General features: G+C 39.4%; 2 protein-coding genes across 2 annotated transcripts; both read left to right on the forward strand.

Moving 5' to 3' along the window:
- The first annotated feature begins 2,694 nt into the window (after positions 1-2,694).
- On the forward strand, positions 2,695-15,106 carry LOC140633531 (protocadherin beta-3-like). Its single transcript, XM_072826206.1, has one exon. It carries the CDS (start codon positions 2,981-2,983, stop codon positions 5,336-5,338), a length of 2,358 nt encoding a protein of 785 aa, XP_072682307.1. The 5' UTR covers positions 2,695-2,980; the 3' UTR covers positions 5,339-15,106.
- A 667-nt stretch (positions 15,107-15,773) lies between these two features.
- On the forward strand, positions 15,774-22,384 carry PCDHB4 (protocadherin beta 4). The gene has a single exon (XM_072826203.1). The coding sequence runs from the start codon at positions 16,959-16,961 to the stop codon at positions 19,344-19,346; it is 2,388 nt and encodes a 795-aa protein (XP_072682304.1). The 5' UTR covers positions 15,774-16,958; the 3' UTR covers positions 19,347-22,384.
- Positions 22,385-23,629: the final 1,245 nt, after the last annotated feature.

The raw sequence follows: 23,629 nt of genomic DNA on the forward strand, positions 1-23,629 counted from the left end.
ATTGCTGGGTCGTAAGGCAGGTCTATTTTTAACTCTTTGAGGAACCTCCACACAGTTTTCCAGAGTGGCTGCACCATTTCACATTCCCACCAACAATGCAGGGGGGTTCCCCTTTCTCTACATCCTCTCCAACATTTGTGGTTTCCTGCTTTGTTAATTTTCCCCATTCTCATTGGTGTGAGGTGGTATCTCATTGTGGTTTTGATTTGTATTTCCTTGATGGCCAGTGATGCGGAGCATTTTCTCATGTGCTTGTTGGCCATGTCTGTGTCTTCCTCTGTGAGAGTTCTGTTCATGTCTTTCGCCCATTTCATGATTGGATTGTTTGTTTCTTTGCTGTTGAGTTTAATAAGTTCTTTATAGATCTTGGAAACTAGCCCTTTATCTGATAGTCATTTGCGAATATCTTCTTCCATTCTGTAGGTTGTCTTTGAGTTTTGTTGATGGTATCATTTGCTTTGCAAAAGCTTCTTATCTTGATGAAGTCCCAATAGTTCATTTTTGCTTTTGTTTCTCTTGCCTTCATGGATGAAGAACTTGCAAGAAGTTACTGTGGCCAAGTTCAAAAAGGGTGTTGCCTGTGTTCTTCTCTAGGATTTTGATGGAATTTTAAAGGTGTCCTTTTGAGATTAGCAGTATAGAGCACTGCTAATAGTTGGATCTTGGATAAGTCACATGATTTCTGTTCCCCAAAAATGCTTATAGCAGCTATTTCTATAACTTGAAATTATTATCAAATAAGAAAATATAAAGATATAGAAGTATGATTGCTCTTATTTTGATATTACTAATATTAAGAGTAATCCTAATTATTCTTTTATTAGGATTATTAATTATAGGATTATTAATTATTAATAATTATCCTAATTATTCTTCATGTATATTCCTGATAATTTGAAGATGCTAGATTGAACACTTGGTATTTGAGTTTTTCATTTCTCTGCCTAAAACTTTGCAATATCTTTCTTTCATTCTTAGAATAAAATCCAAGCACCTGTTATTTGCTAACAGTTTCTCTCTCCATCCTTTTCTTCCTACTTACTCTTGAGACATTAAGTTTTGGATACACTGTCCTTTTATTATCTAGAATACCTATACTGTTTCAGGGCTTTTATATATCAGTTTTTCATATATGTATTCTTCCCATTTTTACAGTCTTAGCCTGTAAGATTTAGCCTTTAAAACAAACATCTTATCCTTCATCTTCCAAATTAAATGGCACAATCTTGATGAAACTTTTTCACTCCTCACCCATTGAGTTAGGTCCTCCTATTATATACTTTCAGTTTATTCAGTACAGTTACTCCATAGCACTTTTTAAAAAAGATTTATTTATTTATTTATTTATTTATTTATTTATTTATTTATGTATTTATTTATTTATTTATGTATTTATTTATTTATGAGAGAAACACACACAGAGAGAGGCAGAGACACAGGCAGAGGGAGAGGCAGGCTCCATGCCGGGAGCCCGACGCTGGACCGATCCCAGGACTCCAGGACCCCGCCCCCGGCCAAAGGCAGGCGCTAAACCGCTGAGCCACCCAGGGATCCCCTACATAGCACTTTTTTAAAAATTGATTTTCAATTTGCCAACAATATAGTGTAATACTCAGTGCTCATCCCATCAAGTGCCCTCCTCAGTTTTCACAGTTGTTTGGACATATAAAGTCTGTCCACCCCATTAGATGGAAAACTAAGATATATAGACTTAGGGTGTCTGGGTGGCTCAGTGGTTAAGCATCCACCTTTGGCTCAGGGCGTGATCCTGGAGTCCTGGGATCCAGTCCCATATAGGGCTCTTTGCGTGGAGCCTGCTTCTCCCTCTGCCTATGTCCCTGCCTCTCTCTATGTCTCTTATGAATAAATAAAATCTTTTAAAAAAGATATATATACATGATCTGTCTTGTTACCACTATATGCCTGACTTCTACAAACTTAACAAATATGTGTTTCCACAGATAAAATACAATTATACAGATGAAACAGTTAATATAGATGAAACCAGTAATTGTAAAATTACTGTTAAATAAGAAGAGGAGAAATATCGATGTTCCTTGAATGATTGTGAAGATTTGACCAGAATTAGGCATTTGTGGCCTCTGAATATATCTATTGTAATGATCTATTATATGATCTATTGTAATTTTTCATCACCTTTTCATAGAAATTTCCCCGATTATAAATGCAACTCATGCACATTTTACAAAATCTAGAAAATAAGAGAAAAACACAAGTAATCTATGAAGCACATAATTTAGAGCAAAATCTTTTAAAGTTTATGTGTGATAATTACAGAAGGGCAGGAAGAGTTGCCCTAGCAGCGAAATCTATAAATCTAGCAAAAACATGTAAATGAGGACTCTACCAGAGACAGTGGTTGTCTTTTTAAGGGCACATTTCATTTTCCCAGGTTGTGTTTGGTTAACTCATATAACACAAGAACCTCCTTCAGTAGCGTTAAATGGGTTTGATAAGGGGAGTGAGTGATTAAAAAATCAAATATAGAAATATATACAATCTTTTAAAAATTATTTATTTATTTATTCATGAAAGACACACAGAGAGAGAGAGAGAGGCAGAGACATAGGCAGAAGGAAAAGCAGGCTCCACGCAAGGAGCCCGATGTGGGACCCGATCCCGGGACCCCTCACGAATAAATAAAATCTTGAAACAAAAAAAAATCAAAACACATGCTCTGCTCCAAAACTCCTTCTCTAAGTTTTTAAGTTACCAGCGAACGCTTGGTGGCGCTGTTGACTAAGAAGGCGAATTAACCACCGGCATTGTGCGCAGGCTCTAAGGCACCGATCCGGTTCGGGAAACTAGGCATTGTGAGCCTGGGCCGACTTTTAAGCAAGCAAATATGAGCAAATCTGGAAAGGATTATTCGCTAGACGTTCTTCCAGGGTTGAAAGGCACAAGACTGCGTTTGTTGGCACTGCCGGAGGCTTAGCTTGACAATATATCCGGGAAGAACATGGCCGAAAGCGCAATGGAGGCCAGAGGCGACAGCTTTCTTAGACAAAGGCAAGTTCTATTTCTCTTTGTTTTTCTGGGTGTGTCTCTGGCCGAGTCTGAGTCAAGACGCTACTCTGTGGTTGAGGAAACGGAGAGGGGCTTTTTAATAGCCAACCTAGCAAAGGATCTAGGGCTAGGGGTGGGGGAACTGGCTGTGAGGGGAGCCCAGGTTGTGTCTAAAGGGAACAGACAGCATATTCAGCTCAACCATCAGAACGGCGATCTGCTCCTGCATGAGAAATTGGACCGGGAAGAGCTCTGCGGCCCCACGGAGCCCTGTGTACTGCATTTTCAGATATTACTGCAAAACCCTTTGCAGTTTATTACATATGAGCTTCAGGTCATAGACGTAAATGACCATTCCCCGGTATTCTTTGAACATGAAATGCAGCTGAAACTCTTAGAAAACACGCCACCAGGGACCATAATTCCTTTGGGAAATGCTGAGGACTTGGATGTGGGAAGAAACAGTCTCCAAAACTACACGGTCACTCCTAATTCCCATTTCCACGTTCTCACACGCAGTCGTAGGGATGGAAGAAAGTATCCACTACTAGTGCTGGACAAAGCACTGGACCGTGAGGAGCAGCCAGAACTCATTTTGACTCTCACCGCGTTGGATGGTGGCTCTCCACCCCGGTCGGGGATCGCCCAGGTTCACATTGTGGTCTTAGACATAAACGACAACGCCCCAGAATTTACACAGTCACTCTATGAGGTTCAAGTTCTAGAGAACAGCCCCATTAACTCTGTTCTTGTCACCGTCTCAGCTTCTGATTTAGATACAGGAAATTTGGGGACGGTTTCATATGCATTTTTTCATGCTTCTGAAGAAATTCGCAAAACTTTTCAGCTCAATCCAATTACTGGTGATATCCAGCTAGTCAAATATTTGAATTATGAGGTTATGAATACCTATGAAGTGGACATAGAAGCCAAGGATGGCGGAGGCCTTTCAGGAAAAACAACAGTAATAGTTCAGGTGGTTGATGTGAACGACAACCCTCCAGAACTGACCTTGTCCTCAATAGCCAGCCCTATCCCTGAGAACTCACCAGAGACTGTGGTGGCTGTTTTCAGTGTTTCTGATCCAGACTCCGGAGACAATGGCAGAATTATGTGTTCCATCGAGAGCAATCTCCCTTTCAACCTCAAACCATCAGAAGAGAATTTCTATACCTTGGTAACAAATGGGGCGCTGGACAGAGAGAGCCAGGCGGAGTACAACATCACCATCACCGTCAGTGACCTGGGGACCCCCAGGCTGAAAACCCAGCACAACATCACCGTGACGGTCTCCGACGTCAACGACAACGCCCCCGCCTTCAGCCAGACCACCTACACCCTGCGCGTCCGCGAGAACAACAGCCCCGCCCTGCACATCGGCACCGTGAGCGCCACCGACAGAGACGCGGGCGCCAACGCCCAGGTCACCTACTCGCTGCTGCCGCCCCGGGACCCGCACCTGCCGCTCGCCTCGCTGGTGTCCATCAACGCGGACAACGGGCAGCTGTTCGCGCTCAGGTCCCTGGACTACGAGGCGCTGCAGGCCTTCGAGGTCCGCGTGGGCGCGGCCGACCGCGGCTCGCCCGCGCTGAGCAGCCAGGCGCTGGTGCGCGTGCTGGTGCTGGACGACAACGACAACGCGCCCTTCGTGCTGTACCCGCTGCAGAACGGCTCTGCGCCCTGCACCGAGCTGGTGCCGCGGGCGGCCGAGGCGGGCTACCTGGTGACCAAGGTGGTGGCGGTGGACGGCGACTCGGGCCAGAACGCCTGGCTGTCGTTCCAGCTGCTCAAGGCCACGGAGCCCGGGCTGTTCGGCGTGTGGGCGCACAACGGCGAGGTGCGCACCGCCCGGCTGCTGAGCGAGCGCGACGCCGTCAGGCACAGGCTGCTGGTGCTGGTCAAGGACAATGGCGAGCCGCCGCTGTCGGCCAGCGTCACGCTGCACGTGCTGCTGGTGGACGGCTTCTCGCAGCCCTACCTGCCGCTGCCGGACGTGGCGGCGGCCGAGGCCCGGGCCGACCCGCTCACCGTCTACCTGGTCATCGCCTTGGCGTCCGTGTCGTCGCTCTTCCTGTGCTCGGCGCTGGCGTTCGTGGCGGTGCGGCTGTGCAGGAGGAGCGGGGCGGCGTCGGGGGGTGGCTGCGCGGTGCCCGAGGGCCACTTTCCGGGCCACCTGGTGGACGTCAGCGGCGCGGGGACCCTGTCCCAGAGCTACCAGTACGAGGTGTGTCTGGCGGGAGGGACTGGGACCAGCGAGTTCAAGTTCCTCAAGCCCATTATTCCCAGTGGTCTGTTTCAGGATACTGAGTGAGACTAAAGCAAAGCTCTACTTTTATGGATAGTTTAGGTTTCATTTACACAACAGTAAAAAAAAATAGTTGTTTGGCTGTGGTTGTTTGCTTTTGAAATCAAGAATCTTTCGTTGATATAACATTTTGCTTATATGTTGATTTTACTTTGTGTTGTTTGTAATCCTTGCATATTCTTTTTTCATCTGCTTTCTGTCCTATAAGGCAGTCTTAATGTCTCCTTCTCTTTTTCTAATAAGTGAGGAAAAATACATTCATTTTGTTTTAATGATTTCAAACAGGTTTACTTTAAGGAACTCATCTTAAATTCTACATCCAAAGAAATGTAGATGAAGTTCCAAACCAGTAATCTTATAATTTACCCTGTTGAATACAGTCACATCTTGTTCTTTACAATATACTTAAAGTAGCTTTGTAGTTAATGAAGTTTGTGGATATACAAAAATGTGTCTTCTTTAAGATGTACCTTCTTTAAGGTACAACATGTTTTTAGGGACATAGTAGTCAAATGAAAGTAATACATTTAGTTTACTTTCTGTTTTGACATTTGCAATTAATATTTAATACTATATTGATTTACATTGACAAAAATGCACACAAAATATAGGCTATGAGGCATATTACTCTTTGATTTGCTTAGTGTATTCTTATGATGACTGAAGAAAAATAATTAAGCCTAGAGCATTTTGAACAATAGATTGTGCCTTTTCATTTTGCACGAAAATGTTAGTGAGGCATCGGATACAATGACAATTTAGTTTGTAAATTCTGAGATCTAAATGTTATCAATCCAAGAGTCATTTTTTAAAATTTATTCATTTATTTGACAGAGAGTGTGGGGAGAAGGCCAAAGGGAGAAGGAGAGAGAGAGAGAATCTCATGCAGACTCTGTGCTTAGCAGGGAGCTGGAGGCCCGGCCCAGCTCCATCTCCGGACCCTGAGATCATAACCTCATCGGAAACCAAGAGTCCTGTGCTCAACCGACTGAGCCACCCAGGCATCCCAACCTAAGAGTCATTTTTTTTTTTAATTTCAAGAAAGCACATGCATATATGATTTCTAAATGCTTTACGGTAAATGTGGTATCCCACCCAATCCTGCTTTTAAAATTAATATCTAGGAGTGCCCAAGTGGCCCAGTCAGTTAAGCCACTGACTGCTGGTTTTAGGTCAGGTCTTGATCTCAGGGTCATGAAATCGAGCCCCACCTCCATGCTCAGAGTCTTCTTGGAGTTCTCTCTTCCTCTCTCTCTGCCTCTCCCCCACTATCATTCCCTCTCTCAAAATAAATAAATAAATCTTTAAAGAAAAATAATTTTAATACCTACTTGGCATTTAGATGGTGATATATGAGGGAAATACATATGTATTTTTTGTTTGTTTGTTTACCATCTTGATTCCCTCTTCCTGATTTCAACCTGACATTACTCAGGATTATATATGGTCCTTCTGGGATAAACTTTGTCCATCCACATCAGCATTCAGCCCCTATAATGTAAGTAAAAGATGTATAAGAAGAGGTAGTTCTAAAGAAGAGAGAGGAATATCATTGTGAAAATCTAAATTAGCTACACCTATGAATAAAATCTAGAAGCAACCAAAACATCACAGTTTATAGCTATTTTGGATGAAAAAGAAAAACTTATATTTAAGTGACAAATTAGGGATTCATAGGTGGCTCAGCGGTTCAGCGCCTGCCTTCGGCCCATGGCATGATCCTGGAGTCCCGGGATCGAGTCCCACATCGGGCTCCCTGCATGGAGCCTGCTTCTCTCTCTGCCTGTGTCTCTGCCTCTCTCTCTGTGTGTCTCTCATGAATAAATAAAATCTTAAAAAAATAAGTGACAAATTATTTAGTCCCCAATTAGAGACGTTGATTAGGAAAAAAAATCAATTTTCTCCTCAGAGGCATTTTCTCTTCCAGAGAGATAGAACTTTCCAAGAACTGAAAATTGGTGACTAGAAGAGAGTAAAGTGAAGTTTCTCAATGATTTTGAAAATTCCCAAAAGAGAAAAAGAATTTAAGATTGAACTTTCCTTTAATCATACATTAAAGTGTAGTTATAAATGCTGTCATTTTGTACAACTGAGAATCAAATGCACGAGTCCTTAATAATCAGAGGAAAGAGAATATTTCCTTTCACTGATGAAGCACTTTATAGAGATGTTTGAATCTGGCTCTTTTAGTCAGATCTTTTTTCTTCTTTTCATATTTAGCTGAATTTTCATTAAGAGAAGAAAAAGGCAAAGAACTATATCAAGACTTCTCTTTATTTGGCTGGCTTAGTACTGGTAGTGTCAGAGCTAGGGAAATATGCCATTGTGTAAGGTATAGAAGACAGGTTCTTTGTGTGTTTGTTTTTGTTTTTAGCCAATATGGTATATGATCTGGGACTAAAGTTGGAGAGGTTGTAATCTGATGATTCATTTAGACCTGGAAGACAAAAGAATAGATACTAGTAATAACTTAGTTGGTAGATCCATTGGATTTACATATTGTTGAGAAAGTGAACAGAATTTAGTAAAGCCAGAAAAGATCCTCTGTACTAAATTCGAAGATCAGAAACAATTACACCTTAATCTTGTTTCAAAGTTGCTTTTATTTCTGGGCTGTTGGAAACCTTTTACTCTTTCATCTGAAGATAATGTTCAAAAACTACCTTATCTGGATATTAAGTAGAGGACAAAGAGGGTACCATAGGTATAGTCCTATCTATTGTGGCTACTTTCTGGAATTCCTATACTGAAAGTCTGGTACAAGGTGAAAGGGATGACTTCCAATGTTAATGATAATTTTTAGTAGTCTTCTATGAGGACTAATAAGTTCATTACTGTGAATTATTTCCAAATTGATCTCTAATATTCTAATTCTCAAAAAGTAAAGGAAATTAAAATGGCCCCTCCCCCCAAATACACTAAATAACCTGACTAGACTCTATGGAAATTATATCAGTAGAGTCTGTTTCTCTTTTATTCAGAATTGCATCTCCAGCATTATAACACAATGCCTCACGCATAGTAGATGCTTCAATAACATTTGTTGAATGAGTAATTTTTAAAAAATATTTGAGAAGTCAATGAATTTTTCAAGAACTTGTTTACTTGGAACTTATCTGTACTGTGAAATTCAGAAGAACTAGCTACATTCAGAAAGGGCTGGGGCTAAAGAATTCTGATCTCCATAGAGCCAACATATTATTTACTGGTCTTCCTTCATTTGTTGAGATTTCTGGAAACTAAGAGAATTGTAAAATAATGTATTAATCTCTCTTTGGGTTCCAGTTGTGCTTGTTCACATCTTTGATTTCAGGGATAAAGAAAAAGTGAAATACAAATGATTTATAAAAGCAGTGTCAACTTCTCAGACCTTCTCTTCATCAAATTAGCTTCCTGAAGTCAGTATTTGAATTCTCTGGCCTCTAATTGGTTATTCTATTGAACTTTGGTTAGCCTTCATGGTATCAAAATTAAGTGAAATTTGCAAGATCTGAAAATCTTTGAATAAACTTTAAAATAGCCAAGCATGAATTTAGTTTCAAAATGTAATTCTGGATAGTGTGCACTCTCATTTTTCCTCTTTGAAAACACATACATTCATTAATAATTGAAATATTTCCTTGACATTTACAATCTATTTTTTAACACTTCAAGAAAAGAAATGAAAATTTCAAACTTCTAAGTTCATTTAAATCTAAACTATATTCAAACATCAGTTATTAAAACTACCGAAGCATATAAGCTAGTGTAATTTTAGAAATAATTTTTTAAAAATTGTGCTTTACTTATTCATGAGAGACACACAGAGGCAGAGACATAGGCAGAGGGAGAAGCAGGCTCCCTGCAAGGAGCCTGATGCGGGGTTCAATCCCAGGCCAAAGGCACATGCTCAACCTCTGAGGCACCCAGGCACCCAAGCTAGCATAATTTTTATAAATCTTCCTTAATCCTTAAATATGACTTCCTTGTAAATGAAGACTTTAAAAAAAAGTCAAAGTTTTCTGCCATATCCCACTACTTTTGTTCTTTATTTATTCTTGCTTTTCAGAGTAGATTGCTATATATTTTAAAGCTAGAAATCTGTTAGTTGTAATTCAGAGTTATTTTTATGTCTAATATGAATATTCTTAGCCAATAGTTTGGTTGAACATAGATTATTAAGTTTAAACTCATTTTCCTTCTGTTCTTTTGGTATCCAACACTGTTGTGAAAAAGTATGAAATCAGTATAGTTGTCATTCTTTTATCCGTAAACTTCTTTATTTTTTATTTTTTATTTTAAAATATTTTATTTATTTATTCATGAGAGACACCGAGAGAGAGAGGCAGAGACACAGGCAGAGGGAGAAGTAGGCTCCATGCAGGGAGCCCAATGTGGGACTTGATCCCGGGACTCCAAGATCACTCCCTGAGCCAAAGGCAGGCGCTAAACCACTGAGCCACCCAGGAATCCCCAATTCTTTATGTTTTTAAAGTAATTTCTATACCTAGCATGGAGCTCTAACTCACTACCCAAAATCAAGAGTTGCATGCTCTACAGTGTTGCACATGGTAGTGCTAGATGACCAAGGAAACTTGCTGCAAATATTTATGCACTGAGCTGGTGCCACATAGAACACGGTGGTAATCTGGATGGCAATGTGAGTTAGAACTCAGGATCTTTATAATAATGATGCAAAGCTTCATAGTACTTGATGTTTAGCATGTGGGCTCACAACCTGTAAGTATGGAGCAGTGAAGCATATCTAGGCTCTAGACTGATAGTCACAGCCAGGCACAAGCTATTGTTATTAAGGACTAGAAGCCACCTCTATTTGACATGGTCTAGGACCTTTCCCAGCCTGAACCTCCTCATTCACTGTCATTCACTGAACCTCCTCAGACGTGTACTCATCTGATAGATTCTCTGTCCTCATGATCACTGAATTGACTCAGCCATCTTCTTCTTCAATTCTCTGCTCCTATTCAATGATGTTCAGTTGTGGAGGATGAACAGGGAACCTTCAGTGGACTACTGCTCATAATACCATTTTTTTTGAGCCTTTGGGAGATGTCAACATCATTGGGACTTAGTTGCAGAACTATTAATGTGAGAGGTTTCTGACTGGAATGTCAGAGACAAATGGGTTCAGATTTCTGAAGTCAGTTGTCTCCAGCTAATATAGATTGTCTATGAGGAAGAGCTTTGATGAGAAATTCAACTTCTAAAACAATTGGCAGTTTATAAAAAATTAAAACTATGTTGTCTAAATATTGTCATTTTGAAGTGGGGTTTCTTTGTGCCTAAATTTTTTATCTCTGGGGAAATGGATTTTTTTCATCTTAGATGTCTTATCCTATTCAAGCAGATTTAATCAGTAATCAAAAACTTCCCATAAAAAAAAAAAAACTTCCCATAAAGAAAGTTCCTGGATGAGAATTCTACTGAATGCTTAAAAAACTAACACCAGTCCTTCACAAATCCAATTATAAAAAGAGGAGCAGGGGTCATTTCCCAATTCATTCTATGGGCTCTGTATTATCCTGATGCTAAAAACAAAGATAATACAAGTAAACTATATACCATATTCCTTATGAATATAGATGCAAAAATTATAAACAAAATAGCAAACTGACTCCAGCAACATATAGAAGGAATTATACAGCATGATCAAGTAGAATTTATCCCAGAAATTCAAAGTTGGTTTAAAATATGAAAACCAGGGGTGCCTGGGTGGCTCAGTGGTTGAGCATCTGCCTTCAGCTCAGGGCATGATCTCAGGGTCCTGGGATTGAGTCCCTCATCCAGCTCCCCTCAGGGACCCTGCCTCTCTCTCTGCCTACATCTCTGCCTCTCTCTCTGTGTCTCTCATGAATAAGTAAATAAAATCTTTAAAAACTAAAGTGTTGTTTTTTAAAAAATAAAATAAAATATGAAAATCAATTAGTATGATACACCTTATTAACAAAAAAGGAAAAATGATACAATCATCTCAATTTACACAGAAAAAGCACTTAACATAATTCAACACCTTTCATGATAAAAACACTCAATAAACTAGGAAGAATAGGAAATGTCCTCAACTTGATAAAGGGCAATAATAAGAACCCAAACCCACAGCTAACTTCATATTTAATGGTAAAAGACTTTCTCCCAAAGATGAGGAACAGACAATGATGTTTCCTCCCACTACTTTATTTAATATTGTACTGGAAATCTAGCCAGGGCAATTAGGCAAGAAAAAGAAAATAAATCAGATTGTAAATTAAGGATTAAAAGTATTAAAAAAAGAATTAAAAGTATTTTTGTGGATGACATGATCTTGTATAAAGAACATCCTAAGGAGGGGCGCCTGAGTGGCTGGGTTGGTTGAATGTTCAACTCCTGATTTCAGCTCAGGTCATGCTCTCAGGGTCCTGGGATGGAACCCCACACTGGCCTCCTGGCTCAGTGAGGAATCTGTTTTCTCTCTCTCTCTCTGTCCCTCTGCCCCTTTTCTACCCTCCTACCTCCCCATGCCCACTCTCTAAATAAATAAATAATCTTTAAAAATAAAATGTATTTCTTTTTTAAAAAAGATTTTATTTATTTATTCATGAGACAGAGAGAGAGAGAGAGAGAGAGAGTGAGAGAGAGAGGCAGAGACACAGGCAGAGGGAGAAGCAGGCTCCATGCAGGGAGCCTGATGTAGGACTTGATCCAGGATCACGACCTGAGCCAAAGGCAGACACTTAACCGCTGAGCCACCCAGGTGTCCCTCAAATGTATTTCTATACATTAGCATTGGACAATTCAAAAAAGAAATTAAAACCATTTATGATAGCATCAAAAAGAATAAAATGCTTAGGAACAAATTTAACAAAATAAGTACAAGACTTTACCCTGAGCACAACAAAACATCATTGAGGGAAATTAAAGAAGACCTAAGTAAATGGAAAGTGTTCACTGATTGAAAGATTCAATATTATTGAGATGGTGATACCTCTCAAATTGGTCTACAGACTCAATGCAATCCCTATCAAAATCCCAGCTGGTTTTGTTTTGGGGTTTTGGTTTTGTTTTGTTTTTGCAGAAATTGGCAAATGACCCTAAAATTCATAAGAAAATGCAAGGGACCCAGAAGAGACAAAACAATCTTGAAAAAGAACAACAGAGTTGGAGGACTCATACTTCCTGAGTTTAAAGATGTATTATTAGTCAGACATTAGATATTTGAACATCCTGATACATTAAACATACCAATACTATCTTTTTATTTGGTATATACTATAAGGAATTATTAGAAATTATCTTAGATTCTATCATGAATTTCTCAAGCCAAAATTGAATTATTCAGATATCTACTTTCTAAAGTCGCGTTTCAATAAATGTGATTTTGTTTATTTATTGAGAGAGAGAGTACACATGTGACTGTGAGGTGGGGAGGGGCAGAGGGAGAGAGAGAGAGGGAAAGAGAATCTTAAGCAGACTGCACACTCAATGCAGAGCCCAATGCCAGGCTCGATCTCATGACCCTAAGATCATGACCTGAGTCAAAATCAAGAGTTAAAAAAAAAAAAATCAAGTTAGTCACTTAACCAACTGAGCCACCCAGGCATCCCAATAAATGTGATTTTAAAAAATAACTTATAGGTTTAGTTTGGAATTTTAACTGATATTATTTTGTTTTTACCAGTGAGCAGTATTGTTTGCTTTAAAGTTATTTCACTCAAATGGCCAGCCTGATATATCTAATTTATCTATCCAGTAGAAAAATCTCAAAAATTTATAAGACTTCCTAACAAAATTCATAAACCATCAATACTAACCAATTATTAACGTTAGCTTAATATTTTGAAATAATACTATTGATTATATATATTTATATTATTTATAGTATATATACTATATATAAGTGTCATTTAAGGAACTAAAAATACTAGTTAAAATCTAATTCCTATTTCACCAATTAATCTCTCTTAACAATTAATGTTTAATTTCTGCTCTACTCTCCCCCTTCAAGTTAAGAACAAAATAGCCCTCAAGTCATCATGAAGTTTAAAAAACATTCTCTCACTTTTTTTTTTTTTTTTTAAATTTTTATTTATTTATGATAGTTACAGAGAGAGAGAGAGGGAGGCAGAGACACAGGCAGAGGGAGAAGCAGGCTCCATGCACCGGGAGCCCGATGTGGGATTCGATCCCGGGTCTCCGGGATCACGCCCTGGGCCAAAGGCAGGCGCCAAACCGCTGCGCCACCCAGGGATCCCTCACTTTTTTTTTAAACAAGTGAGAGTATTCAAAACTCCAGAGTATGGATTTTGCATTTTGAACTTTTGGTCTACTTGTGTTCAAATTCCTTTGAAATGATTTTGATCTTTCCTTCAAAGAAATTCGAAGTTCTTGCTTGTACTTTGCCAGGGAAGAATTAAAACTATTCCTTCTCTCTTTGTATATTCAACATAGAAAAAATGCTTCAAATGTCGTATTTCAGGTCAGATGAAATTTGTGTAAATTTTGTAGTATGAATCCTTCAGAATGGATAATGTAACCTTCCTGACTAGAATAGAATGGTTTTTCAGTGATCATCTTTGATATCATTAACTCCTCCTCTGTGCAGGTAAAATATAATAGATTTTTTTTCTAGGTTTAGCAATTTATTTGGGGGAATAATCTCTTAGGTCATCTTACTTGCTTTTAACTTTACACCCTAATAACATTTCAAAAGATCTATACATAGATATCTTTTTCTCCAATAATCAAGGCTATAATGAGAATTCATTATATATATATATAAATATATATATTCATTATATATATAAAAAATATATATATATTTAAAAATATATATATATCACTCTTATTTTTTTTTACCTTGACCTCAACAAAACACTATTAGTTTCTCTTCCAATTTCTAAGTTTTGTAACCACCTTAGGAAGACAGACCATTTTAAAGATTCTTATATTACTCGCACAGTTGAACACATATATCACCCATGATATCTCTGTAACCAAGGCAAGGCTGAAGAATGAATCTAAATTATCTAAAAAGTTGTTCGCTTCTCCAATCCCACTTATGTGAGTAAGAGAATACATTCTGGAGCCACACTCTAACAGTTTGAATCCTAGCTCTGCCATTTCATATGGTGTTTGATTATGGGCAGGTTATTTAAACTCTCTGTGCCTCAATTTCTTTAAAAAATGTGGCTAATAAGAGTGCCTACTTCATAGGGTGGTTGGGGGATAAAATGAATTAATATGTGTAAATGCTTAGAATATCTAGCATATAGAGGCACCTATGTGTTAATATTATCTAAATTTCACTTGCTTTGGATTGACAAAAGGAATGAAAAGAGATGATTTGCGACACTGTTTCAATGTTAACATATAGAAAGAAGTAAACAAAATATAGTTTGAGTTTTGTTCTGAACACTTTAACTTGAATCTAATTAGAGCTTGGTTATTATAAACAGTTTGCTTTTTGTTTTGCCCAAGATATTTGTTTTCCACTTATATCTAAAATAATATTCTTATCTTTTGCTCTTTTCAGTGTTTTATTATTTTTATTTCACTTAATGGCCCTATATATTGTATCTCCTCTGATTTGCCTTAATATGAAGGAATTCTAAAGTGTATTAATGTTATTATTACTGCCATTGCTATGTCTCTTATAGGAGTTAATAGAACCGGAATCAAAGTAAATTTAACTGAATCATACTTAGCATGTTCTCTGCGAATTCTGTTTATTTTCAGACATGTTAATGGCTGAATGTATGATCTGGCAATAATCTTATATAAATAGAAACACGATCATTAGAGTGGATTAATTTATTTATTCATCTGATATTTGTGAATGACTACTATAATCTAAGCTCTTTCAAAAATATTTTTTCTAATACTTTCTGTCCCTCAGAGTCTAAGATTATTAACTGCCTTTAAAATAATTCATTCAACATGAACTATAAATTATTAAGTAATTAAATAAAATGGCAAGATATTTAAGGAGGGGAAACCCTGTATGTGCAAAGATAAATGGTACTCCACTCAATGTACTAATTGCAACCAAACCTGGTTAACTGAATCTCAGTTAAATTATTATATTGACAATCACAATAGCTGCACACTGCGCTGGAGTTTCATTTTATAAATAAGTCTCTTCTCTTTATGATATATGAATAGACAAGGCCTGAGACCCCTTTGTTCACAGGTTAAAATGCTTTTTAAAATTTTTTATTTATTCATGAGAGAGAGACAGAGAGAGAGAGGCAGAGACACAGGCAGAGGGAGGAGCAAGCTCCATGCAGGGAGCCTGATGTGGGATTCAATCCCAGGTCTCCAGGATCACGCCCTGGGCTGAAGGCAGCACTAAACCGCTGAGCCATAAAATGCTTTAAAATCAGGGCTTCTGGGATCCCTGGGTGGCGCAGCGGTTTGACGCCTGCCTTTGGCCCAGGGCGCGATCCTGGAGTCCCGGGATCGAATCCCACGTCAGGCTCCCGGTGCATGGAGGCTGCTTCTCCCTCTGCCTGTGTCTCTGCCTCTCTCTCTCTCTCTGTGTGACTATCATAAATAAATTTAAAAAATAAAAAAAAATCAGGGCTTCTTATTTCCCCCCAAGTCAGCTGGTTGAAGAATATGGTATCTGGTATAAAAAGCATAAAAAGTGGTAAGAAGCAAATTTATTATAAAATATAGGTATCTATCTAACTAAATAAGCTTAAGCTTAAGGCCTTTATCTTAAAAAATTTATATTTACTCACTTAATTTTGTCTATATATTATTCTGATAATAGTCAAGTAATCAAGTCCTATAATCCTTTGAGCTTCAGTTTCCTTATCTGTAAAACTCCTTTGATCTCCTCCCCAGGTCTAAGAATCTGACTCTAATACTGTTTGATTTCCTTCTAAATTTAATGTGGGGTAACACTGTAAAAGGACTCATAACAAAGTGAAATGCTTCTTCATTCAACAATACTACTATTTGTGTAGCAGTATAGGAACACAGAAACTTCCCTTTGAAAAAATAGTCTCCTTGAGACCATGTGATACCAAACACCTTTAAAAACTTTTGTATCATCATAAATTCCTCACATACTTGGGAATAAACAAATATTAACTATTATGAATTATAATTTTATAAGGACTTATCTCACCTGGTTAGATTATGTAAAGGGGAAATGGAGTAAAGTCCCGCTGATTAGAGTGTGGGGGACCAGGTTATCCTCTTGCTTTGTGCCTATAATTAATTACTCTATCTTATGCAATATAATGAAGTAACCTTATAGATTATGCAATTTAATGGAATTAAAAAGTTTGTAAAAGTTCTATGCACTTTTAAAAATAGCTTACATTTGGACACTTCCAAAATATGCTTTGACATGAGAATTTTAATTTCTAAGTCGAGACGCAGGGTGGCGCTGCAGGCTAAGACTGAATCAAGAGCCCTAAAAAGCTCGCGTATTCCTTTGTTGCAAAGAGAAAAAATACACGCATGAAGCTTTGCCAGCCGTGCTGGATTACTAGCGAGTTTGGGCTGCGATACACTAAACGAATTTACGATTAAAGGCAACTTTGTGAGGACTCTACCAAACAAGAAATCAGAATTTAATACCTCCAGTCTTTTTCTGGCTCCCAGGAGGGATTGGATATAAAAGCACCAGGTCTCCAACATGGAGACACCAGAGAGAATTCAACCAAACAGGCAAGTGATGGCCTTTATTTTAATGGTGTTCTTGTCTCAGGCTCGCGGCGAGCCTATTCGTTATTCTGTGATGGAAGAAACAGAGAGTGGCTCCTTTGTAGCCCATCTGACAGAGGATCTGGGCCTGGGGATTGGGGAACTGGCAGCCAGGTCGGCCCGGGTGGTGTCTGACGATGACAAGCAGCGCTTGCAGCTGGACCGTCAGACTGGAGATTTGCTTTTGAGGGAGAAACTAGACAGGGAAGAGCTATGTGGCCCCGTTGAACCGTGTGTACTGCATTTCCAAGTATTTCTAGAAACTCCAGTTCAGTTTTTTGAAGGAGAATTATCAATCCAGGACGTAAATGACCACTCCCCGGTATTCCCGACTAGGGAAATGCTCTTGAAAATACCGGAAAACAGCCCGCCAGGGACTCTCTTTCCGTTGAAATTGGCTCAGGATTTGGATGTGGGCAGCAATGGTCTTCAAAAATACACGATCAGCCCCAATTCTCATTTTCATGTTCTAACCCGAAATCATAGTGAGGGCAAGAAATACCCAGATTTGGTGCAGGACAAAGCACTGGATCGAGAAGAGCAGCCTGAGTTCAGCTTAACCCTCATGGCACTGGATGGTGGGTCTCCACCTAGGTCTGGCACCACTGCAGTGAGAATCCTGATTATGGACGTCAATGACAATGCTCCAGAGTTTGTGCACTCCCCATATGAGGTGCAGGTCTTGGAAAACAGCCCAATAGACTCCCCAGTACTTAGTGTCTCGGCTAGAGATGCAGATGCTGGAAACTTCGGGAGTGTTTCCTATGGCTTGTTCCAAGCATCAGATGAAATTAAGCAAACTTTCTCAATAAATGAAGTCACAGGAGAAATCCGACTGACAAAGAAACTTGATTTTGAACAAATTAAATCTTACCACGTGGAAATTGAGGCTGTTGATGGAGGAGGCCTTTCTGGAAAAGGCACTGTAGTCATATATGTGGTGGATATGAATGACAACGCCCCTGAACTTACCATATCTTCAGTCACCAGCTCTATCCCAGAAAATGCTCCTGAGACTGTAGTGTCTGTCTTCAGAATTCGAGATAGAGACTCTGGAGACAATGGAAAGATGATTTGCTCTATTCCAGAAAATCTGCCTTTCCTTCTGAAACCGACTTTCAAGAATTTCTACACCCTGGTAACAGAGAGCCCCCTCGACAGAGAGAGCCAGGCGGAGTACAACATCACCATCACCGTCAGTGACCTGGGGACCCCCAGGCTGAAAACCCAGCACAACATCACCGTGACGGTCTCCGACGTCAACGACAACGCCCCCGCCTTCAGCCAGACCACCTACACCCTGCGCGTCCGCGAGAACAACAGCCCCGCCCTGCACATCGGCACCGTGAGCGCCACCGACAGAGACGCGGGCGCCAACGCCCAGGTCACCTACTCGCTGCTGCCGCCCCGGGACCCGCACCTGCCGCTCGCCTCGCTGGTGTCCATCAACGCGGACAACGGGCAGCTGTTCGCGCTCAGGTCCCTGGACTACGAGGCGCTGCAGGCCTTCGAGGTCCGCGTGGGCGCGGCCGACCGCGGCTCGCCCGCGCTGAGCAGCCAGGCGCTGGTGCGCGTGCTGGTGCTGGACGACAACGACAACGCGCCCTTCGTGCTGTACCCGCTGCAGAACGGCTCTGCGCCCTGCACCGAGCTGGTGCCGCGGGCGGCCGAGGCGGGCTACCTGGTGACCAAGGTGGTGGCGGTGGACGGCGACTCGGGCCAGAACGCCTGGCTGTCGTTCCAGCTGCTCAAGGCCACGGAGCCCGGGCTGTTCGGCGTGTGGGCGCACAACGGCGAGGTGCGCACGGCCCGGCTGCTGAGCGAGCGCGACGCCGTCAGGCACAGGCTGCTGGTGCTGGTCAAGGACAATGGCGAGCCGCCGCTGTCGGCCAGCGTCACGCTGCACGTGCTGCTGGTGGACGGCTTCTCGCAGCCCTACCTGCCGCTGCCGGACGTGGCGGCGGCCGAGGCCCGGGCCGACCCGCTCACCGTCTACCTGGTCATCGCCTTGGCGTCCGTGTCGTCGCTCTTCCTGTGCTCGGCGCTGGCGTTCGTGGCGGTGCGGCTGTGCAGGAGGAGCGGGGCGGCGTCGGGGGGTGGCTGCGCGGTGCCCGAGGGCCACTTTCCGGGCCACCTGGTGGACGTCAGCGGCGCGGGGACCCTGTCCCAGAGCTACCAGTATGACGTCTGTCTGACCGGAGTCCCTAGAACTGGTGAGTTCAAATTTCTGAAACCGATATTTCCCAACCTCTTGATTGAGGACAGTGAGAGAGAAATTAAAGAAAACTCCAACTGCAGGAATAGCTTCGTATTCAGTTAAAGATTGTATCTGGTCAAGTCAGCCTCTCCTTAATTTTGGTAAACATCTCATTGCCATGCTTTTCTTTTAATAAATTTTGTTGTCTAAATATGTATATCTCTATTCCAAAACTATGCATATCCCTGATTGTGCTAAAATTTCCTCCTTTGATTAATATTCATTGGACTCGCATTTTCAGTTACACTGGTTATGGAGTATGTATATTCTCCATATTTGACCTTTTCTTATGATTAATCTTTCCATAACTATAATTACTCAAGTAGTGTAAGAAAAAACTTTATTTAAATCAACTTCTTAATGTCTTAAAGCTTTTATGTATTCGTGCATTCTATATATTTGTGATGTTTGTCTTTATCTTCGGAGTGTTGGAAATTCTTTTAGCTACCTAGGCCTTGTTGACTGTTCTCCAGGTTATGTCCCCGAAAACCCATGAGCATCTAACTTAACTTAATTGTTTCTCTGAAATTGTACATACATAAACATGCATTTTGATTAAAATATTAATACGCTAAAATTGTGACTTCCTATTGTGAACACCATACTAGAATTTAAAAAAATTTTTTGATTGTTACTTACCTATCACCTTGTGTGTGTTCCATATATACTAATATTAGATTTTAAAAATTATTCTCATTTATAAGTAATAATTGAGGAGAAAAATCCATAATTTGGCATCATGCTCACTAAACAAACCTAAGTCACTGCTTGGTAAGATCCTTTAAAACAATTTCAGAACCTTAAATAAGCCTTAAATCCTTTCAAAGGATTCAAGATATGAAGGACATCATATACCTCCTTGTCCTTCATTTTGCCCAATAAATAGAAGTTCATGTGTAATTTAATGTATATGTTTCTTTTGGTTTTCTTGCAGCTTCTCTCCATCTTTCGAAAGGGTCAAAGAATTTCTTCTGAGTTTCAGTTATTCTTTTCAGGTCTATTCAAGGTTATTGAGTGATAGGAAATTTTCATTTTAAATTACTTTGCAGGGGATCCCTGGGTGGCGCAGAGGTTTGGCGCCTGCCTTTGGCCCAGGGCGCGATCCTGGAGACCCGGGATCGAATCCCACATCGGGCTCCCGGTGCATGGAGCCTGCTTCTCCCTCTGCCTGTGTCTCCGCCTCTCTCTCTCTCTCTCTGTAACTATCATAAATAAATAAAAAAAAAATTAAATTACTTTGCAGACATAAACATCCTTTATCAACAAAATAATGTTTTATTTTTGATGTCGAAGTTATCTTCTGTTCAATGTACTCTGAGGTATTTAATGTAAGCTTATCAATTCTGCTAAATTTTCATTTATAAGAAATAAGCATTATTTTGTCATTTTGGACAATAAGAATAGAAATAGGAATTAAATAAGAAGTGAACTTATCAGAAGTATAATTGTTTTACATTGTATTCAATAAGCAAAGTCAGCTAATCATGTGGTTTCCAACTAAATTTATATGGATATAAGTGTAAAACCTCTTAGTTGAACTTTTGGCATAATGTGAGCAATTAAAGGGCTTGCTTTTTAATCTAAATATTTATTTTTAATCTGAAGGGTCATCCTACTAGAATTTAATTATTTATACTTATCCCTGAATTACTTTTTTTCTTAAGGGTATAATGACATAAAAAGGAAAATTACTGGTTAAGTTATTCCTGAAACATAACCTTTAGCTTTCATCTAGCCTAAAAATTGAAATGAGAAAGTGAGGGATCCCTGGGTGGCACAGAGGTTTAGCGCCTGCCTTTGGCCCAGGGCGTGATCCTGGAGTCCCGGTATTGAATCCGACGTCGGGCTCCCGGTGCATGGAGCCTGCTTCTCCCTCTGCCTATGTCTCTGCTTCTCTCTCTCTCTCTGTGTGACTATCATAAATAAATAAAAATTAAAAAAAAGTTTAAAAAAAAGAAATGAGAAAGTGATAAAAATGAGAACAAAATTAAACACAAGTACATATAGGCATAAATATGGTAGTAAACTTTAATGACTACTCCATTTACTGGCTATTTAAATGAATAGCTTTTATGTATGGTGATGAGAAATGTGATTGAAGTTTTCACAGTATATTTCAACATTATCAAAATCCAAGTTCCCTTTTTTCTGTTTATGTCAGTAAAGTCCAATTTGTATAATTGCCCAAATGAGACTGGCCAAATAAACACCCAGAACCCACCTTTATGAATTTATGTGTAAATCTGTGAATTACTTTTTGTATTATTTTATGGATTACTGTGTGTATTCATAAAGCACAGATCATTCTTTACAATAATGCATGGATCATTCTGTATACCAGACTTTGGTGTAGAATGGATCAACATTTTGAAATTCAATGATTTTCTAAGTAAGATGATTTCAAAGATTTTTTTAGTAGTAAATGTGATCAAATAATATCTGCAGATTGAATACCTTATGAAAAATAGGCCAATTCTATTGTTGCAAAAACAAAAATAAACAATGAAGGCCAAAGATCTTGATAATAATGCTCATTTCAATCCTATGTTTTCTCACATGCTTCTGTTATATGTGCATTTTTCCTGTTTTACTGAGAAATAATTGAAATACATACTGTGTAAATTTAAGGTGTACAGAATGATGCTTTGAATTAAATATATTGTGAAGTGACTACCACACACAATAGGCTCAGCTAATATCCTTCTTATATATATATATATATCTTTTACAATTTCTTTATTGTTTTTTTGGCCACAGCACATAGTTAGTTGAACATATGCTGTTTGGGGGCAGAAATTTTACTGAAGGCGTTGTATAGGCCCACATCACTTCAAAAACCCCCTCTTCCTTTACTACTGAAAATTACAAAATACAGATTTTAAACAATCTGAGGTTAAAAGTTATGTACTGGGCAGCCCTGGTGGCTCAGTGGTTTAGCGCCGCCTTCAGCCCAGGGCGTGATCCTGGAGACCTGGGATTGAGTCCCATGTCAGGCTCCCTGCATGGAGCCTGCTTCTCCCTCTGCCTATGTCTCTGCCTCTCACTCTTTCTGTGTGTCCCTCATGAATAAATAAATAAAATCTTAAAAAAACAAAATAAAAGTTATGTACTTATTTGGTGGAAGTCTGCTTCTAGGTAGAATGGATGGATTACCTAACAGCAGAAACACACATAAAAACTTATTAAAAGTCAGAAATTATCTGTTTGAAGCAACAGATAGCAGATGATATAATAAGAACTCAAAGAGCCAAGATTTCTTGGAGTTGTGAACTGACTTCTATAGTCAATTTGCCCTGCAGAAGTTTGCTAGCTCTTAGAACAGACAGAAGGCTCCTGCTAGGGCCAGAAAAATGGCTAACTTCAGTAGCCCTTGGCAGACTGGAAGATGCAAGCTCATGGCTACTTTTTCCCCTCCAAGACACTTGTCAAATTCAAGGATATTCCAGGGAAGAAAACTAAAAGCCTAAGTAAAACATCTCTGAACAGCAGAGTCAGTTTTGATAGTCTTGATACATGAAGACTAGGGTTTAGAACCTGCCATGGTTAAGAGGCCGTAGAAAATACACTGAGTTCTCAACTGATCATTCTGGAGTGTTAGGTGCTTATCAGGACTGCAAAGCACCTTGACTATACATGGTGCCTATTTGGATTAAGGAAATTTGATTAGACATGACTCTATCAAGTTAATGGAGGAAAAGGTGAACTCTTTGTGGAAGAAGATAATATCACCTAGATCCTGGACAGCTTTTTACATAGATATTCAGCATTCAATAAAAAAACTCCTAAGTACACGTACAAAAAACTGGTTGACACATGAATAAAACCTGGAGAAGATAATAGACAATACAAATGACCCAAAAGAGAAATAGATACTAAAATATACTGACAGTGATGTAAAATAAGTATGACCAATAAGTTACAAATAAGGAATAAAGAAAATAAATAAAAGAGAATTTCACGAGAGAATTGAAATTAAAATGGAAATTAAACAGAACTGAAAAATATAATATCTGAAATTAAAAACTATTTAAATAGTTTATGACTTAGTAGACATAAAGGAACACAGGATTAGTGAAAGCAAGATAGGCCAATATAAAATATCCAAATAGAAGCATAGGAAAAAATGATGAAAAATACAGAAAAGAACATTAGTGACATGTGAGACATAATGAAAAATGAACACACATATGGTTGTAATCTTAAAAGGAGAGGCGATACTAGGAATAAAGAATAAGAAATGTTTGAAGAGATAATGACCAAGAATTTTCCAAAATTTGTGAAAATCCTTTACTATTCAAGATGCTTGAGGAAATCCAATCAAGAGAAATAAAATACAAAGTACATCT

Source organism: Canis lupus, chromosome 5 (assembly GCF_048164855.1).
Source record: "Canis lupus baileyi chromosome 5, mCanLup2.hap1, whole genome shotgun sequence".
Lineage (NCBI taxonomy): Eukaryota > Metazoa > Chordata > Mammalia > Carnivora > Canidae > Canis > Canis lupus.